The sequence below is a fragment of the Aquarana catesbeiana genome, linkage group LG03 (genome assembly GCF_042186555.1).
Source record: "Aquarana catesbeiana isolate 2022-GZ linkage group LG03, ASM4218655v1, whole genome shotgun sequence".
Taxonomy (NCBI): Eukaryota; Metazoa; Chordata; class Amphibia; order Anura; family Ranidae; genus Aquarana; species Aquarana catesbeiana.
Window position 1 is genome coordinate 332,452,547 of NC_133326.1, and position 21,879 is coordinate 332,474,425.

The 21,879-nt window shown below is 40.8% G+C and overlaps 1 protein-coding gene across 2 annotated transcripts in view; it reads right to left on the reverse strand.

Moving 5' to 3' along the window:
• RGS14 (regulator of G protein signaling 14) overlaps window positions 1-21,879 on the reverse strand; it is a 160,597-nt gene that overhangs the window by 27,393 nt on the left and 111,325 nt on the right. For both annotated transcript variants that reach the window (XM_073620523.1, XM_073620524.1), the window contains 4 exons: window positions 8,814-8,917; window positions 8,325-8,528; window positions 2,440-2,516; window positions 51-177 (listed from right to left, as the gene is read on the reverse strand). In XM_073620523.1, the coding sequence (XP_073476624.1) occupies window positions 51-177; window positions 2,440-2,516; window positions 8,325-8,528; window positions 8,814-8,917 (512 nt within the window). The remainder of the gene's footprint in view (window positions 1-50; window positions 178-2,439; window positions 2,517-8,324; window positions 8,529-8,813; window positions 8,918-21,879) is intronic.

The following is a 21,879-nucleotide window of genomic DNA, read 5'->3' on the forward strand; positions in this document are numbered from 1 at the left end:
TATTATACAAGCTTCTGTATTGTAGAACTCATTAGGGGTTTCATATTTACCTTTTTTAGTACAAAATGTTGGCTATTCAATCCATATTTCTTCAAAATCGATTGTAAAGCCTCTTGTATTGTCTTTGAGGGCCTGGCGACAATGCGCAAATTTTTATTCAGGTATTCAATTTGTAACCTAAAAAAATGGCAAGAAATAAAGTAATTTTTTCAATTGCAAAACATAATATGTTTCAGGTTGATTGTTGTTACTCTCGACATATTTTTAATAATATAGGTTATTACAGGTACTTTGGTTTCCTTCCACACTCCAAAGACATGCTGGTAAGTTAATTGGCTCTTGTCTAAACTGGCCTTAGTATATGTACTGTATGTATGAATGTGAGTTAGGGACCTTTGATTGTAAGCTCCTTGAGGGCAGGGAGTGATGTGAATGTACAATACATATAGTGCCTTGAAAAAGTATTCACACCCCTTGAAAATGTCCACAATTTGTCATGTTACAACCAAAAATGTATTTTTTGGGGATTTTATGTGATAGACTAACACAAAGTGGCACATACAGTAATTGTGAAGTGGAAAGGAAAATGATAAATGGTTTTCAAAATTATTTACAAATAAATATCTGAAAAGTGTGGTGTGCATTTGTATTCAGCCCCCTGAGTCAATACTTTGTAGAACCTCCTTTCGCTGCAATTACAGCTGCAAGTCTATTTGAGTATGTACAGTGGGGACGGGAAGTATTCAGACCCCCTTAAATTTTTCACTCTTTGTTATATTGCAGCCATTTGCTAAAATCATTTAAGTTCATTTTTTTCTCATTAATGTACACACAGCACCCCATATTTACAGAAAAACAGAATTGTTGACATTTTTGCAGATTTATTAAAAAAGAAAAACTGAAATATCACATGGTCCTAAGTATTCAGACCATTTGCTCAGTATTTAGTAGAAGCACCCTTTTGATCTAATACAGCCATGAGCCTTTTTGGAAAAGATGCAACAAGTTTTTCACACCTGGATTTGGGGATCCTCTGCCATTCCTCCTTGCAGATCCTCTCCAGTTCTGTCAGGTTGGATGGTAAACGTTGTGGACAGCCATTTTTAGGTCTCTCCAGAGAAGCTCAATTGGGTTTAAGTCAGGGCTCTGGCTGGGCCATTCAAGAACAGTCACGGAGTTGTTGTGAAGCCACTCCTTTGTAATTTTAGCTGTGTGCTTAGGGCCATTGTCTTGTTGGAAGGTAAACCAGCATATCTACCAGCTTTGCACATCTAGAGAGTGAAATTGTTACCCATTCTCCTTTTCAAAATAGCTCAAGCTCTGTCAGATTGAGAGAGCGCATCTGTGAACAGCAAATTTCAAGTCTTGCCACAGATTCTCAATAGGATTTAGGTCTGGACTTTGATTGGGTAATTCTAACACATGAATATGCTTTGACCTAAACCATTCCATTGCAGCTCTGGCTGTATGTTTAGGGTCATTGTCCTTCTGGAAGGTGAATCTCTGCCCCAGTCTCAAGATTCTCCCACCTGAGCTGTGGATCTCTGCAGTTCCTCCAGAGTTACCATGGGCCTCTTAGCTGCTTCTCTGATTGATGCTCTCCTTGCCCCTTGCCCTGCCTGTCAGTTAAGGTGGACTGCCATGTCTTGGTTGGTTTGCAGTTGTGCCATAATCTTTCGATTTTCAGATGATGGATTGAACAGCGCTCCGTGAGATAGTCAAACCTAACCCTGCTTTTTAAACTTCTTCACAACTTTATCCCTGACCTGTCTGGTGTGTTCCTTGGCCTTCATGATGCTGTTTGTTCACTAAGGTTCTCTAACAAACCTTTGAGGGCTTCACAGAACATCTGTTCTTATACTGAGATTAAATTACACACAGGTGTAATTAGGTGACTTCTATAGGCAATTGGTTCCAATAGATTTTAGTTAGAGGTATCAGAGTAAAAGGGGCTGAATACAAATGCACGCCACACTTTTCAGATATTTATTTGTAAAAAATTTTGAAAACCATTTATCATTTTCCTTCCACTTCACAATTATGTGCCACTTTGTGTTGGTCTATCACATAAAATCCCAATAAAATACGTTTACATTTTTGGTTGTAACATGATAAAATGTGGAAAATGTCAAGGGGCATGAATACTTTTTCAAGGTACTGTATGTTAAGCACTGCGTAAACTGATGGTGCTATATACCTGAAATAAATAAATAAATTACCAGAGCAACATGGTAATACTATGATTAGCATTGGAAATTTGCAGATTCTACCTTTACCTTTCTGTGTTCTGCTGATTTACATTAAATCTTTTCAATGGCCCAAAAACATACAAGTAAAGTAATGAAGATCTTCCCAGACTGCACCATATATTTTGGTATGGTAAGGACTTTGAATTATGCTAAAATTTTCAAAAAGAATGAAAAAGGAAGCCCAACTCACTCAAAACTGATCCTGTTCTCCAATCTCACCTCCTGGTCAGATAGCACCATGCAGTCCTGATCCAGGGCTAGCGCTTTCTGAAAGAGGATCAATTATAAACAATATAATAACAGTAATTGATAATAATGGCTATGTGGCTAGTGACATTAAATGGAAAATATATACTGAAATATACTTTAAATGTATGTAAACCCAACATTATTTAGTTTCAGATAGAGAAGAGAATGGGTAAGACCCCAGACAGTATATTTCTGCTGTTTTAGTCCCATTGGGGAAAATTCTAATTCTCTTGGTTTCTCAGATAAACAGCAAAAAGAATTAGGAGATCTTTGCAAAACAATAGCATATTCTTGTCTTGTTACCAGAACAGACTTATTTATTGAAAGATTCCCTCTTAAAAAATGTTGGATTCCACTCACTTTTTGTCTTGGTGACAATGTTGGCCAGGAATAATACAGACAGTGAATCTCCCCAGTGAGGATACAAATAGCAATAAAATCTAATCAATGTTCTAATAACTCATCATTCAATATCACCCATAGGTATTAAAAGTGTTGGTTTAATATATACTCTTTCACCAAAAACTAGAAATGTATGTAATATGTATAATGCCCCGTACACACGGTCAGATTCTCCGATGGAAAATGTGTGATAGGACCTTGCTGTCGGAAATTCCGACCGTGTGTAGGCTCCATCACACATTTTCCATCGGATTTTCCGACACACAAAGTTTGAGAGCAGGATATAAAATTTTCCGACAACAAAATCCGTTGTCGGAAATCGTGTGTACACAAATCCGACGGACAAAGTGCCACGCATGCTCAGAATAAATAAAGAGATGAAAGCTATTGGCCACTGCCCCGTTTATAGTCCCGACGTACATGTTTTACGTCACCGCGTTTGGAACGATCGGATTTTCCAACAACTTTGTGTGACCGTGTGTATGCAAGACAAGTTTGAGCCAACATCCGTCGGAAAAAATCCTAGGATTTCGTTGTCGGAATGTCCGAACAAAGTCCAATCGTGTGTACGGGGCATTACTGTTTTAGACACATAATAAACATGTGTTAGATATATTAAAAAGTAAGAGCTTATGAAAAGAGTAACAGGATCACTTCAAGCATAAAGCAGTCATAATGTATATGAATGTTTTCACTTGTGACCACATGTTCTTCTGCGCTTTAATTAAATTAAACCTGAGTTGAGTGAAAATACAAAGATAACTTGTCACATATTTATGGCAGTGTTAAACTGTAATCTGTTAACTTGCTGCACATTTTCACTGACAAGTTGTACACTTGCAGAGCACTTGAAGCACAAGTTCTAGTTCTCACTTTTCCAGTTTGTAGCAAATTTGCGCGGCAAGTCTCTAGCAAGAGCAAAGTTGCAGTGGTGAGTCTACAGCAAGAGCTCTGCAAGTCTACAGCATGAAAATTCAGCCACAGTGACCCCTGTGGTGGGATGACTATTGCACAACATAACTGAACCAGAACTTGCAGCAGACTTGCAGAATGTTTGTAAAGAAAGGAGTCATGCAATGCAGACTTGCTACAATTGTGCAACAAACTGGCAAGTCTAGTAATAGCTTAGCAAGTCATTTTCAAACTTGAAGCACAATTGCTTGCTATCTGGGATAAGCTTTCACTGCTGACTTTTGCTTATGAAATTGCAAGATTACTGGTTGTCATTCTCATGAAATGGCTTCCAAATTTGACTCACTGGCTCCCCAAAATTATGTAGATCAGGTACTCTAACTCTCACATTGCGTACTACATGATTGTCATTGACTCAAAAAGTATTGAAGCCAGAGACAACCAGGCAACTAATATTTTCAAATATGTTCTTTGTTATCTGCCTGGAACTCAGCATAAGCAACATCTAAAAAGGAGGAGGATGATTCATATTTGCAGTCCCCAAAGTCTAACAGGCTGCAGTATTCAGTGCATGCATACTGAAAATCAGTGTGTTACTATTCAAAAGTAGTGACATAAGGGCTCTGGTATTTTGGGTTATGGCCCTGTTCAAATGCATAAATTCACTAACTCCACTCATATAACAATAACACTGGGCACAGGCATTTCAAAGATAACAAGTATCCAGGGACACTTTTTAAAGAAGAAGTAAGAAGACTTCTCAGCCTTTCCTAGACTGAATAACTTGTATTAATCCATTGCCACGACCTTATTTGTACACATGTGTTATTGACAAGGCTTGGTTTTATTCTGCAGTGTTGGCTGCTTGCTATACTTGGTTTGTACAGATTTTTAACTATTTGTTTAACTTGCCCGACCTTAAGAAGGCCATTTAGCACTGATTACTGAGTATCCTATTCCCTTTTTAACTCAAATAGATAAAATGTATTTTTAATTAAAATAAATATTTTATATAGCAAAGCTATAAAATGTCATATCATATACAACATATAAGTACCTGAAATAATAATAATAATAATAATAATAATAATAATAATAATAATAATAATAATAATATTATAATTCTTCTTACTGGTTATGTCATACAGGTCTGTTCAGCCCAACTTCTACCTAGAGATTTCCCTTGCATAAATCCATCTAACTGGCAGCAATTTGCTCCCTGGATACTGTATACAAATCTGAACAGCTCTGTTTCTTCAATATAAATATTTCATAATGTGCTGTTTTTAGGAATATATCAGAATCACAATAGGTGTGGTGTATAATGATGTGTCATGGCAATAACTGCAGCGAAACATAACCTAAAAGTGACACCTGGTGGTCAACTGGTATATTGCAGAACTTTTAGCTGCATCCAGCAGTTTCATTTCTTTTTAATTTGTATTTTTTGATTATTTTTCAAGCACTCTACAGATTAAATAGACCACTCAAGTAAGTCCTAAAAACTGATACTCTAATGTTGTTACCACACGTGTACAGCCACAGCAATTCTAGATTAAAAAGTTTGATGAATTTTAATTCAATTAGGCACCCAATCTGAGTTTGCATTTTCTCCGCAGGTTTTTGTGGGTTTTGTTTGTGTGCTCCAATTTACTCCCAAAGCCTAAAAAACACTTGTAGGTTATTTAAAGTTAACCAGAATAGACTTTGATTGTGTATGTGGTTATATTTTTAGTGGAAATATTAGATTGTAAATCCCTCTGGATTATAGACTGATGTTCCTCATGCATTGCTGCAGAACATGTATGCACTTTAAAAATTTGGCATATATGTATGAATAAATACTCTATACTTTGACAATATGTTGGTGCTATTTTGGAAACAAAACTATGGACACAATGTTATCAGATTCTAATGTGACCTTGTCTGTAAAAGAAATAGTGAGCAACCAAACATCTGACAAGTGGTAATTTACAGTCTCAACACCTAAAACAAGGAATGCATCAAAAATGTCTTTACATGTGCATTCTGCTTTTTTTTGTGGAATCATATTTACTAGGGGGATTAGCAGGGTTTAGCTGAAGCTGTTTTTCTAGTTCGGGATCTTTATTGATTGAATAAGTACATTGCAGAACACAAATCATTTATGGCTAACAGCATTGAGATTACTGCCAAGCAAATGGGGCATATGCCTTTCTTGCTCTCAATGGTTGCTGCAAGTAATCTGCAGACAAGCTGAATGTAAACAGAGAAATGTTTACACTGGACTGGGTTTATGAAGAAAACTCACAGGGACAGAAAGAACAAATGAAAGTTTAAATGTGCAATGTTGCCTGGCATACTTGGTATATAAAACACTAACATGTTCCAAAAGTACAATAAAAGGATAAATGCAGATATGGTGCATATTCCTTAACCAGCCCTGTCCACACACTATTTAAAAAGAACAAATGCCTCTCCTGTCTGTTTTCATTTATACTGCTGTAGAGGAAGTGGTGAAACTCTTAAAAGATGAATGCAAATATTTGCCAGGACACCACAGATCATCTAGTGTGGTCTGAAACTTTTATTGAAGAATGATCACATTCCAATGGTCAAAGTGCAACAATTTTGAACCGTTTTAGACCGTTTTAGGACACCTTTGTCACATGCCTGATGAAAGGGGTCCTTCGCATCTCCAAAACATTGCACTTTGTCCTTTTGTGATGTGAGCCTTTTCCAATAAAACTTTTGGATGACACTAGATGATCCATGGTGTGTTGGCATATATGTATATTGATCTGTTATGTCTCCAATCTCCAGCTTGTTGTTGCTGCAGCACCCACTACATCTGAGCCCATTCCAGGAACATGTGCGATGGGAATATTGACAAACTCTTAAAAAGATAGACTACTAATTAATTCCAGTGATGAGCGCATATCACACTTTGGTCATGTATAGAAGCAGCTTCCTCCACTAATATTAAAATGGAATTAACCAATGCCCTTTGGTCCTTGGTCCATAGGCATGTATCGGATGATCTAGGTATTGATCTACCCACATCACCAAAACACTTCCTGCTTTATTTTACCCCTATTTCTATTTCTAGCTATAAATGTAGTGCTCTCCCTCACCTTCTCAATGCTGCAAAATGCCTCATACCAGTCCACTGGAAGAGCCCGCGTATCCTGAGCGAGCTCCAATGGGTTGAGAAGGTGTGGGAGATTATGGATTGTCCAGGCAGACCAGAACCCATTAACTCTAATCTTATTTTTATTTTTTATTGTTTTCCCGAGTCACAAGCCTATTGTCATATTGCTCTGAGTTTCCATGCAAGCTCCTCTGCCCTCCCTTTGGGGGGGACAGAGGACCTGTCCACATAGATCAAATATCTGGGACAGGAGAGGATTTATGGTACATATTATGTTGTGCTGGTTTTCCTCACTGTCATCTTTAATGTTTTTTAATGGTCTAGCGACTTTATATAGAGATTATACAAAAAAAATGGATTAGCCTGGGCAGACTACAACCACCTGGCTGAGAATGATAGCCAATGCCATTTTTCCAGTGGGCCAGGACAAGATAAGTTAAATGATATTCACTGTAACCTTTAAAGCATATCTTAACCAAAAAAAATGTATTATATTGCAGCTTACCAGACCTTAGATGTGCTGGCTGCAATACTTTTCATTTATCAGGCTAAGAACATTGTAGTAAGTACAGAAAACACCTATTGATCTTGCCAGAAATGCAGTGTCTTTGGCACTTCATGTGAACTGAAAAGACAGCAAAACCGATGTTACCTTTCTTATAAACTACCATCGACTACCATATAATAGATATGAACAAAGGCAGACATGTTTGAAGTCCGGCCTGGGTGGCAACTATAACTTCTTCCACAGATACAGTGGAGAAATGTATGTAGACACGAAGGAACATGAAGTGTGTTATTGTCAGAATGACCAGGTGAGGGGGGAAACACATGAAAAATGGAAACTAATGCAGCCAATATACCTAAGAACTGACAAATTGCAATATATTAGACTTTTGTTTTTGGGTTTAGATACACTTTAAAGTAGTGATGCTAAAACTATAAACACATGTTACAAAAGCGTAAGGCCCCTTTCACACGTGTGGACATTATATCCATATTTCATCCATCCGTCTTCGGATGAAATACAGACATACATGCATCCCTAAAGAATTTACAAATGCAGCAATTTAGAAATCAGATGAAACGTTTAGCACTGGAAAACACTTTTTGATAAATAAAAAGTGCACTTTATATACAACTATATAGATTAGACCAAAATGAGGGACAAATGAGGAGGAATGAGGGACAGAGGGACATTGCTCCAAATCAGGGACAGTCCCTCGAAATAAGGGACATTTGGGAGCTATGTTTTTGTGAACGCATAGGAGTATACAAGATAAAAAAATAAAAATCCATGTATAACATTATTAGTTGTGATCAGTGCAACAGGTTTATCTGCAACATATCAATCCATGATGTATACTTCAACGCTAGAATACCTGATTATTCCCTGCTAGATATACTTTCACATCGGAAGGACTGTATCCTCGCTTCTCACAGACTCCGGTTAGCATTTCCCGTATATTAAGTCCAGGTCTGACAGCAGTCAGGGAGGCTGTGCCATCTGGGAGGTAGACACAGCAGTATTTGATATGCTTCCACTCTGTTTCACGCTCCAAGCTGTTAGTGCGACTATTGTCATTCTGTAAGGAAAAATATAGACCACCAAGTAAGCAGAAGGATTAGAAAATGCAATTATATTTGCTAGGAGAGCTGCCTGTCTAAAGGGATTGCAATGCATATTACATTGAGGGGCATGATTGCCAGTGGCAATTACCTCTATTAACCTACAAGTCCTTTTTGGAGGTACTCTTGTAAAGATGTATTATTGGAATTAAGGACAGCTGGATGGTATGTTTTTGTTTTTCTTGAAAATTATACTTATTAAATGACATCTGGGCACAGTAAACACACTGTAGGTTCAATACCTCAGATTTTCCAGAGAAGGAAGAACTTAGGTCTAAGCTTGTTGCAGAATTGAGAGATCCCTCAGATTCACGTCGAGTAAGGACTTCATTGTTATCAGAGAAATCTATAAATATAAAATATTGAATATTCAATGAAATAAATATTATATATTTACCAACATTAATATTTTCTTCACAGCGCTATGAATTATGCACAGAATAAAGTACCATTTGCTGAGAAATACAGTTAAGCATTAGAGAAGATTACATCCTTTTAGATTTGTGTAGCACTCTCCTAGCATAGGATGCTAGGTAAATTTAGTTCTTGGCTCCTTCTGTAATCAAGGGATTCCTGCCACTGGAAGAAACTTCCAGAGCTTAGGGCAGAAGATTCAAAATAACCAGCCTGAATATCCAGTTCCAGACAATTCCTGGTGAGGAGTGTCCAGAAGGGGGCTGGAATGGGGATAAATAGCTGGGTTCCTTCTCCCCAGGAGGGTTCCAGAGCCAGAGAGGTTGCTGTCCTTGGGCAACCCATGGACTGTATAGCTGCTCTAGAGGCTTTAGTGGTGTCAGTGCTGAGGGCCTGGATGGACTTAGCACGGAGCTGCTTGCAGAACCTCATCACAGAGGGTTTGGTCTCGAGTGGTGCTGTCTCACTCACTGGAACCTATCTGGAGGAAGCTGGAAGGTGGTAGCTGTCCTGGGGAATTGTCAGTAAAGACCATAAACTGATCCTTGTGACTGTGTAGTGTTTTGGAAACTGCACTGGGTACCAGCAGTTGTGCACTGGCACAAGGCAACCAATAAAAGACTTGCCCCCTGGTCTTCAGCTGTGAGGTCTTAGATTGTTTAAGATCCACTATTACTCAAAGACATTACTCAAAGACAAGAATGCCTTCTAACCATTAGGTGCCAAGCATCTTGTAGTATCCTAGGCCCTAAATCCCTCTCCTGTTAAAATTTTTATAAGCAATAAATCTATCCAAAAAAGACATCCCCTTGACTGTATTATTGAATGGACCGGTGTTTGCGGTGGTGGACAGCCTCTGTACTTTCAGGGAAGAACCAGTAAATATTGGCGGCCCCTATAGCTGTAGCACTACAATTGTGTTTTGCATAAGTCCATATCCTGTGTGCTTCATAGCTATACCACGGTTCTCTCACACATAACAGTGGCCCAGCTCTCCAGTAGGGCTGTTGAAATTAATCGTAGCATCGATGCATTGCGATTCGGCCATACACGATGCAGCATCGATGCTACGACTGGAATAAATCGATGTTCGGATGACATCACACTCGCGCCATGCTATGCCCCGCCTCTGAGACCCAACGGAGCCGAAAGCTGCCGAAGAGCCGTGGGAGTAAGCCGCGCCAGCTCTTTCCGCCTCCTGCCTCCCGCTGATGTCATCCCCTGCTTCCCTGTGTCGCGTTGTGTATGCACTGCTCTGGCTGCGAGTGCAAGACAGAAACATAGAGCCGGAGTGGCGCGCCGAGCTAGTGTCCCTGACTTCCGATGAGTCCTTGTCCCCAGAGCCTTCCTCCTCAGCTCACAGTGTCTTGCTACGGGGGAGACCCGAGCCTCCGTCCTCCTACTGGGCAGCAGGACTACGGGAGAGAGACCCAACCAAGCCAAGTCCCAGAAGAATACTGTCCTCCTCATAGGCTGCTATGGGCAGCAGGAGATAGACCGTCCGTGTCTGTCCAGCAGTGCCAGCGTAATCATCATCATCAGGTACACTTCTAGTACAGTTAAAGACACTCACTGTCCTGAAATAACTAACTAACTCAACTGTATATATAATGTATCTGATGCACCACCATTCATGTGGACTTCACTGCAGTGAAAAAAATGCCAAATGCCAAATTATGACTGTAGTCATTTTAAATAATAATGATGGTGGACCTAAACATTAAAGTGACCATGCCATTTAATCAATTACGGTTTGTAGGTCTTATAGTGATTGATTTGATTCACATCACAACTTAATTGATTCCTTTGTATGATTTATGGTTTTGCTCATCATCATCACTGCCCCACACATGCAATGCATGGCATCATGGCTGCATAGCATGCAGCCATGATGCCATGCATGCATGACATTTAATAGAAATGTTGGACCATTTCTATTGAACCAGCAGATGCGGGCCGACATTCGGCTTAAGCCTAGTCACCAAACTCAAGCCTTGTCTCACAAACACATGGGTGTCCTCCCTAACCAGGATCCCAGGGGATAGAAAGCATCACAAGGTTATACCCAGATATTTATATCCTCTCCCAACACTGGCAATCCATTTCTTAGAGTTTGGCCAGGAGACAAATATTCAAAACCCAGCGTTATTGTTTTTTCTTGCACTATTGCCAGGGATGCACCCCAGCACCAGGTAAAGCACCAGTAACACTGGGGTTATGGGTTACCAAATGAATACTAAACTATCAAATAAGCTTAAACTGATTACAGCCCAGCAGCACCAAATTTAACGAGTAACCCCTGTGTAAGGCAGGGTGGATACATTTGTCGGCCTAGTTGGTCAACCAACTTGCCCCTGCCACACTTCCTTCTCAGATTCTGGCATCCTTACTTGCTCTGGTATATGGAAAGGACCATCATAATTAGTAGGTCTTGAGAGCAGAGTGCTGACACTATATAAATGAATAGTATCTAACCTTTTCTCAGTGAGTAATATACAGTAGATGTGTGAATGCTGCCATTATTGCAGGACTTCCTGACACTCTGTGTACAGTATGTGTGATAAGGATATAAGGATACGTTATCTGGTACCTCAGAAGCATTTTAATGAAGTGCTTAGGAAGCAGGATCAGCTATAGTCTCTTCATCACTATGTACAGCAACTCCTTTTTCCACACAAGTTTCATTGGCCTGATTGTGTAATGAGTGGATCAACTAGTTACACAAGTAACCTGAGACAGGCCTATTAGATAAAGTTCTATTTTTACACTGGTTGTAAGCAAACAGTACTGTGTCCTTAGAAACAGTGGGCCTTCTTTAGCCATGCATTTGAATTAGGAACTGTGTTGCTTTACAGCAACCTACTAAACAAACCTATAAAATTATAAGCAGATAATGAAATCCTGAGGAGTGTATATTTATAAAGGGAAAAGTCCAATTTTTTCAGATTGTGGCGAGTCTGAACTTGTGCTCATAGGAAATCAGCATGATCCAATAAGGAAGGTCTATTAATCTTATAAGAAAGTATAGGATTTCCTCTTAGGAATATTACATCACAATGGACAGGGAATCTGCTGAACAAATGAAATAATAGGCTGGCATGCAAAACAAATAAGTGTTTCAGAAACTGTACTTTTAGGTCAATAGCAATACATCTAAATACATAAAAACAAATCTGAAAAGAGCCATCCCAACCTGAATAGCAGAATTAGAAGTATGGGTTTTATTTCTTTTGTAGAATCATAATTACCTTGCTGGATGCAGCATCGGTCCGATGCTGCATCTGTCCCCTGCCGGTTTTAAGACTGAGAATCGAGCAGCCAAAAAAACGCTGATCGCTCGTTCTCAGAGCTTCCTGAGTAGAGAGCTGGAGACTGTCAGCCACCCCTGTCTGCTCTGCCTCCTCCTCGCTCTCTGGAGCGTTGGGCTGTGGACGGGGCAGGAGCAGCCGACTCAGACTCTCAGGGGCTCGCTTAGGAGAATGAGGCGGGTGCCAGTCCAGGCATGTGGGCAGATCCCGATCATATGGTCGCGATCTTCCCTGAGCCTGGACCGACTCTGTGACATCAGCTGACAGCGGGCTTCAGCCTGCTGTCTGCTGAAAACGGGTCACAGGAGTGCAAAACGAACTGCACTCCTGTGATGCACAGGAGAAGTACAGCCAAATGAGCTTTGGTTGTACTTCTCCTTTAAATAACAAAAGCCAATAGGAAGTAATACAGTTTAACCACTTACCGACCGGCTCCTGTACATATACGTCGGCACTTTGAAGGTGGATATCTCGGTAACGGCAGCAGCTGCTGCCACAACCGAGGTATCCATCTTTACAGGAGCCGGTCGTGTTTCCGATAATGGTGGTCTCCGTGATTCGCCGCAAGATCACCGTTATCGGCAGTGGGAGAGGTGCCTCCCTCGCCCTCCGCCGTTTACCGGAGCCATCGGTAGCGGCGGAGGCGATTGGGACCTGTCACTTCCTGGGTATGGAGACGAGTGAGGCTAAGATGGCCCCCACCCGTCTCCATACCATAGGAGGGCGGAAGTGACGTCAAAACGTCAGCTCCGCCCATTTGTCTTAAAGGCATATTTTTTTGTCATTTTTTTAAACGACATTTTTTTTTTTTTTTTTTTTTTGCATTTAAGTCCAAATATGAGATCTGAGGACTTTTTGACCCCAGATCTCATATTTAAGAGGACCTGTCATGCTTTTTTCTATTACAAGGGATGTTTACATTCCTTCTAATAGGAATAAAAGTGATCCAATTTTTTTTTTTTAAACAGTGAAAAAATAATTAAAATAAAGTAAAATAAATAAGAAAAAAAAATTTTTTTTTAAGCGCCCTGTCCCGACGAGCTCGCGCGCAGAAGCGAACGCATACGTGAGTAGCGCCCGCATATGAAATCGGTGGTCAAACCACACATGTGAGGTATCACCGCAACCGGTAGAGCAAGAGCAATAATTCTAGCCCTAGACCTCCTCTGCGCAAAACATGCAACCTGTAGAATTTTTTAAACGTTGCCTATGGAGATTTTTTATGGAAAAAAGTTTGACGCCATTCCACAAGCGGGCGCAATTTTGAAGCGTGACATGTTGGGTATCAATTTACTTGGCGTAACATTATATTTCACAATATTAAAAAAAATTGGGCTAACTTTATTGTTGTCTTATTTTTTTATTCAAAAAGGTGAATTTTTTCCAAAAAAAGTGTGCTTATAAGACCGCGGCAAATATGGTGCAAAAAACAAAGTATTGCATTGACTGCCATTTTATTCTCTAGGGTTTTAGAAAAAAAAAACAATATATAATGTTTGGGGGTTCTAAGTTATTTTCTAGCAAAAAAACCTGTTTTAAACATGTAAACACCTAAAATCCAAAACGAGGCTGGTCCTTAACCACTTCAGCCCCGGAAGGATTTACCCCCTTCGTGACCAGAGCACTTTTTACAATTTGGCACTGCGACGCTTTAACTGCTAATTGCGCAGTCATGCAATGCTGTAACCAAACGAAATTTGCGTCCTTTTCTTCCCACAAATAGAGCTTTCTTTTGATGGTATTTGATCACCTCTGCCGTTTTTATTTTTTGCGCTATACACGGAAAAAGACCGAAAATTTTGAAAAAAAATGATATTTTCTACTTTTTGTTCTAAAAAAAATCCAATAAACTCAATTTTAGTCATACATTTAGGCCAAAATGTATTTGGCCACATGTCGTTGGTAAAAAAAATGTCAATAAGTGTATATTTATTGGTTTGCGCAAAAGTTATAGCGCCTACAAACTAGGGTACATTTTCTGGAATTTACACAGCCTTTAATTTATGACTGCCTATGTAGTTTCTTGAGGTGCTAAAATGGCAGGGCAGTACAAAACCCCCACAAATGACCCCATTTTGGAAAGTAGACACCCCAAGGAAATTGCTGAGAGGCATTTTGAGCCCATTGAATATTCATTTTTTTTGTCCCAAGTGATTGAATAATGACAAAAAAAAAAAAAAAATTACAAAAAGTTGTCATTAAATGATATATTGCTCACACAGGCCATGGGCATATGTGGAATTGCACCCCAAAATACATTTAGCTGCTTCTCCTGAGTATGGGGATACCACATGTGTGGGACTTTTTGGGAGCCTAGCCGCATACGGGGCCCCGAAAACCAATCACTGCCTTCAGGATTTCTAAGGGCGTACATTTTTGATTTTACTCCTCACTACCTATCACAGTTTTGAAGGCCATAAAATGCCCAGATGGCACAAACCCCCCCCAAATGACCCCATTTTGGAAAGTAGATACCCCAAGCTATTTGCTGAGAGGCATGTTGAGTCCATGGAATATTTTATATTTTGACACAAGTTGCGGGAAAGTGACAATTTATTTTTTATTTTTTTTTTTTTTTTGCACAAAGTTGTCACTAAATGATATATTGCTCACACAGGTCATGGGCATATGTGGAATTGCACCCCAAAATACATTCTGCTGCTTCTCTTGAGTATGGGGATACCACATGTGTGGGACTTTTTAGGAGCCTAGCCGCGTACGGGACCCCGAAAACCAATCACCGCCTTCAGGATTTCTAAGGGTGTACATTTTTGATTTCACTCTTCACTGCCTATCACAGTTTCGGCGGTCATGGAATGCCCAGGTGGCACAAACCCCCCCCAAATGACCCCATTTTGGAAAGTAGACACCCCAAGCTATTTGCTGAGAGGCATGGTGAGTATTTTGCAGCTCTCATTTGTTTTTGAAAATGAAGAAAGACAAAAATAAAAAATTTTTTTTTCTTTTTTTAATTTTCAAAACTTTGTGACAAAAAGTGAGGTCTGCAAAATACTCACTATACCGCTCAGCAAATAGCTTTGGGTGTCTACTTTCCAAAATGGGGTCATTTGGGGGGGGGTTTGTGCCACCTGGGCATTCCATGGCCTCCGAGACTGTGATAGGCAGTGAAGAGTGAAATCAAAAATTTACGCCCTTAGAAAGCCTGAAGGCGGTGCTTGGTTTTCGGGGTCCCATACGTGGCTAGGCTCCCAAAAAGTCTCACACATGTGGTATCCCCGTACTCAGGAGAAGCAACAGAATGTATTTTGGGGTGTAATTTCACATATTCCCATGGCATGTTTGAGCAATATATCATTACTGACAACTTTGTGCAAAAAAAAAAAATAATTTGTCTCTTTCCCGCAACTTTTGTCACAATATAAAATATTCCATGGACTCGACATGCCTCTCAGCAAATAGCTTGGGGTGTCTACTTTCCAAAATGGGGTCATTTGGGGGGGGTTTGAACTGTCCTGGCATTTTATGCACAACATTTAGAAGCTTATGTCACACATCACCCACTCTTCTAACCACTTGAAGACAAAGCCCTTTCTGACACTTTTTGATTACATGAAAAAATTATTTTTTTTTGCAAGAAAATTACTTTGAACCCCCACACATTATATATATTTTTAAAGCAAATGCCCTACAGATTAAAATGGTGGGTGTTTAATTTTTTTTTTTCACACAGTATTTGCGCAGCGATTTTTCAAACGCATTTTTTGGGGAAAAAACACACTTTTTTACATTTTAATGCACTAAAACACACTATATTGCCCAAATGTTTGATGAAATAAAAAAGATGATCTTAGGCCGAGTACATGGATACCAAACATGACATGCTTTACAATTGCGCACAAACGTGCAGTGGCACCAAAATAAATACATTTTTAAAAGCCTTTAAAAGCCTTTACAGGTTACCACTTTAGATTTACAGAGGAGGTCTACTGCTAAAATTACTGGCCTCAATCTGACCGTCGCGGTGATACCTCACATGCATGGTGCAATTGCTGTTTACATTTGACGCCAGACCGACGCTTGCGTTCGCCTTAGCGCGAGAGCAGGGGGGACAGGGGTGCTTTTTTTTTTTTTTTTTTTTTTCTTTATTATTTTTTTGCTTTTTTATCTTATTTTAAAACTGTTCCTTTCATTTTTTTTTTTTTTTTAATCATTTTTATTGTTATCTCAGGGAATGTAAATATCCCCTATGATAGCAATAGGTAGTGACAGGTACTCTTTTTTGAAAAAATTGGGGTCTATTAGACCCTAGATTTCTCCTCTGCCCTCAAAGCATCTGACCACACCAAGATCGGTGTGATAAAATGCTTCCCCAATTTCCCAATGGCACTATTTACATCCGGCGAAATCTAAGTCATAAAATGCTCGTAGCTTCCGGTTTCTTAGGCCATAGAGATGTTTGGAGCCACTCTGGTCTCTGATCAGCTCTATGGTCAGCTGGCTGAATCACCGGCTGCATTCTCAGGTTCCCTGTTGAGACAGGAGAGCCAGAGAAAAACACGGAAGACGATGGGGGGGGCATTCTCTCCCACTGCTTGTAAAAGCAGTCTAGAGGCTAATTAGCCGCTAGGATTGCTTTTACATGAAAGCCGACCACTGACTGAAAAGAATGATACCAAGATGATACCTAAACCTGCAAGCATCATTCTGGTATAACCACTCAAAGTCGTGAATGCTGTACCTGAAGACAAAAAAATGGTTAACAATAAAGCACAGTAAACGGTAAAGTATAAAAAATTGCATACCTGAAAAGCAAACATGATAAAACATAATAACAATAAAACATTGCAGAATAGAATACAGTAAAAAAGAGCAGAAGAATAGAGAGAGAGAGAATAGAGAGAGAACAATAAAACGACAACTATTATTTTTTATTTTATATTTTTGTTTGTGTTTTTTTTTTTTTTTTACACTTTTTTTGTAACTATAACTTTTATAACTGTAACCGGTTCCAGGTTCGGGTCTCTCAAAATGCGATGGCATCTTGGGAGACCCTGTGAAAGTTTGCCTAGTCTGTGCAATGCTGTACCCTACGCTAATACTCAACTAGTGAATGGTAGCGTTCAAAACATTCACCAATGCAAAGACCAGGATTGTCAGGACAGGAGGGACAATAATAGCGGGTGTCACGCCTATATCCGCGTTTGCTGCAGACACAACATCTTTTTTGGGGGGGTTCGTTGGGTAGGGGTACTCGGGAGGACATAAAGAAAATTCCTCTCATGCAGCCGACTGCATTTGGTTGGGGATGTGAATGGGGGAAGTACGGGCGCTGCAGAAGTGGTGGGTTCCCAATTAGGATTGGCGAATGCAGCAGGAAGGGCATTATGGGCACGACGGGCCTGTGTTTGTCTTCTTAGTGGCAGCGGGACACTATTTGTGCTTGCCACCTCACCAGCTTGAACTGCACTTATGGGACTCGCCACGTCACCAAGTGTTACTGCAGTGCTGGTTTGACTACGACTGGGGTGTACTAGGCCGCTGGCGCTTGCCAGTTCACCAAAACGCTACCAAAAAAACTGTTAACGATCGCAGGGATCAGGCCTGACTCTGCGAACGCTGCAGTTATGCGTTTAGTGTTTTGTAAGTGACAGTGATCGATCGATACTGCACTTGGGTGGGCTGGGCTGGGCCGGGCGGAGGGGCAAAACGCAGGTGCTAGCAGGTATCTGGGCTGATCCCACTAACACTGCGTTTTTGGGAACCCTAAACTGCTGGGGACGCCAGTATAGATCTGATCGGATCAGATCAGATATTGATCAGTTCAGATACTATACCACTAAGGGAGGTGTACGGTGCGTGCGTGGGTGTTAGCGCTACTGACACTAACCTGACGCTGCCTGGGGCTGGTGCTTGCCAGTTCACCAAAACGCTACCAAAAAAACTGTTAGCGATTGCAGGGATCAGGCCTGACTCTGCGAACGCTGCAGTTATGCGTTTAGTGTTTTGTAAGTGACAGTGATCGATCGATACTGCACTTGGGTGGGCTGGGCTGGGCCGGACGGAGGGGCAAAACGCAGGTGCTAGCAGGTATCTGGGCTGATCCCGCTAACACTGCGTTTTTGGGAATCCTAAACTGCTGGGGACGCTAGTATAGATCTGATCGGATCAGATATTGATGCGTTCAGATACTATACCACTAAGGGAGGTGTACGGTGCGTGGGTGTTAGCGCTACTGGCACTAACCTGACGCTGCCTGGGGCTGGTGCTTGCCATTTCACCAAAACGCTACCAAAAAAACTGTTAGCGATCGCAGGGATCAGGCCTGACTCTGCGAACGCTGCAGTTATGCGTTTAGTGTTTTGTAAGTGACAGTGATCGATCGATACTGCACTTGGGCTGGGCCGGGCGGAGGGGCAAAACGCAGGTGCTAGCAGGTATCTGGGCTGATCCCGCTAACACTGCGTTTTTGGGAACCCTAAACTGCTGGGGACGCTAGTATAGATCTGATCGGATCAGATATTGATCCGATCAGATACTATACCACTAAGGGAGGCGTATGCTGCGTGCGTGGGTGTTAGCGGTACTGGCGCTAATCTGACGCTGCCTGGGGCGACGCATATCACCGCCGGGCGATCAGGGGGCTAAATCTTTATTCGGTAATAAACGGCGGGTGCCCTGACACTATAAAAAATAAACAAACTAACCAGCGTCACCCGTAACGGTTATACAGTGATCAGTGGTGAAAGGGTTAACTAGGGGGCAATCAAGGGGTTAAAACATTTATTCGGTAGTATATGGGGGTCCCTGTCGCTATAAAACGCTGACGGCGAACCTAAATATTTACCTCACTAACTAGCGTCACCAGCGACACTAATACAGCGATCAGAAAAATGATCGCTTAGCGACACTGGTGACAGGGGGTGATCAAGGGGTTAAAACTTTATTAGGGGGGGTTAGGGGGGTATCCTAGACCTAAAGGGGGCCTAACACTCACTGCCCTAACACTGTAACTGTCACAAACTGACACCAATACAGTAATCAGAAAAAAAAAAAAAAACAGCTTGGTGTCAGTTTGTGACGGGGGGGGGTGATTGGGGGGGGATCGGGGGGCGATCGGGGGGGGGATCGGGGTGTTTTGTGTGCCTGGCATGTTCTACTGTGTGTGTGTGTGTTGGTACACTCACATACCTGTCTTCTCTCCTCGGGCCGGAACGGAAAATACCGAGCCGAGGAGAGATGACATCATTTCCTCTGCCTCTGTGTACAATACAGAGGCAGGGAAATGATCCCATTGGCTGGGAGCGATCGCGAGGGGGGGGCCACGAATGGATGGCCTCCCCCTCACCACCGATCGCCGTGGGAGATTTGCCGACCGCCGCAGGCACCGGGGGGGGGTCCGATCGGACCCCCCACCCGCGGGCAGGCAAGGACGTACCTGTAAGTCCTTTTGCCTGCCCGTGCCATTCTGCCGACGTATATAGTCGTGCGGCGGTCGGCAAGTGGTTAAAGCGAGGTTCCACCCAAATTTTGAACATTATCTCTATGCATTCTCTTCCTTGCCTAGATGCTGACATGCTGTGTAAAAAAATTTAAATCGCCGTAAATACCTTTTTTTTCTAATCTTCTTAGCACTTCCTGGTTTTCCTCCCATGGGAGTAGGCGTGTTTCTAGCCTCTCCCAGACCTCTCACAGTCCCCTGGGAGCTAGTCTCAGGCTTCCCAGCATGCATTGTGCAACAGTGTCATCACAACATCTCGGTGATTGCTGGGAGCACAGCATTCACCGCATCCAGGAAATAAATGCTTGTGGGCTTCAAATGACCACAATGAAGATGGAAACCGCCTTCAGTGAATTTTATAAGTTATTCTTTACAACGAAATCGGACACAGGCAGACTTATTACACAGAACATGTGAGTAGATAATCATGAGAAGAAAAGTTTGTGAATGAACTCCAAAAAAAAAAACGATAGATAGGTGGACCCCCGCTTTAAGTGGTTAAGGATGCAACTTGGTGACATCTAGTGCAAATCAACAGCATAGTATAACAAATAGATACTGATCAAGAACAGAGGATGCCTGGTACTGAAGGAGGTGGAAGCGTGGAACATTTTGGGAAGACGACACGTCAAGTCTTGATAAAGAAGTGTAGTCACCCCAAAACTTTGTCACTATTTCCAACTCCTTCTGTACCAAGTGTTTTTGCTCTTGATCAGTATCCATTTGTTATACTATTCTGTATATTTGTTCTGCGTGTCTCCTAGCTGCATTGTCAAACTGCATTACCTATACTAGCCTTTGCTAGTGATCGCCTGTCTCATACTGCTTAACATGTATAAGTCCATTTTGGTAAAAATCCATTAGTTATTATATGAATGTCAGGTATCTGTTTCCCTCATGAGCCTATGTCTGGAGTATCTGGTGAACATAAATACCCCCCCCCCCCCCAGGTATTGTAGGTGGAGTTAGTGGTTATCGTCCTAATACATATATTTTACAATGTTATATATAAGAACATATGGTTCTGCAGACATCTAGCTCTGAGGAAGAGGGCACACCTTAAAAATGCATCAGCATCTGTAGGCCTTCATGGTGCCATCCTAGCCCTTCTAGGGGCATGAACAGTGGTTCTGGTCATTTCTCTCAAGGTAATGTGATGAGCTTTTTATATTGTTTTGAGAGTATAATTATCCACTTTTATCCTTTGAATAAATGGTGCTTTGGATAACACACTAGGCTGGTGCGCCCTCTCTTTTCTTTCTGTAACATTTTGTCCTTCTATGCAGTCTTGGATGGCACCTTGGTCAGATTTATCTCTATGAATTGAAATGTATCCCCCACAGTTATTACCTTTTGTATCACTTGACCCTCCCTCCTAGATTGTAAGCTCTAACAGGCAGGGCCCTCTAATTCCTCTTGTACTGTATTGTAACTGTACTGTCTGCCCTCATGTTGTAAAGCGCTGTACAAACTGTTGGTGCTATATAAATCATGTATAATAATAATAATAATAATAATAATAATGTATTGCAATTGAGTTAAAAAAAAAAGTTAAAATGGCCATACATGAACAGAATTTCATTAGTCAAAAATACATTTCAAAACATTTGTTAGATTTTCTAATAGTTAATGAGGTCAAAACAACAATTGTTTTCATCCGTAATGTTGAAAAAAATCAAAGATGCAGGATGAAAAATATGTGACTATGGTTTTGTTCTGGAAAGCCATACATTTTAAAGTCAAATGTTGAAAGCTAAGGAAATTTAGAAGCAATTTTGAACAACCTTTGTCATCTTTCTGATGGCATTATCAAATGTACTGATTAGATTTTCCCTATGAACCTTCATAAGAAAATATACCAGAGTATGGCCAGCCTTTCTAAAAGGCTTATCTGTTTGGTGTGTTAAATTATGATTTCAATTACCGTAGTTTGGCAGATCTGAGTTTTTTGTATCTAGCTGTAGAAACCTAAAGCCTGGTACACACAGTGAGAATATCTGACAAATTATTTTCTGTTTTTATTTTTGCATGCTAGTCTCATATCGAAAATTAATAGATTACTTTGTAAGACAGAATACAACTTCCCACAATGATGTAATGTATTGTATTGTATTGTAATATATTCTT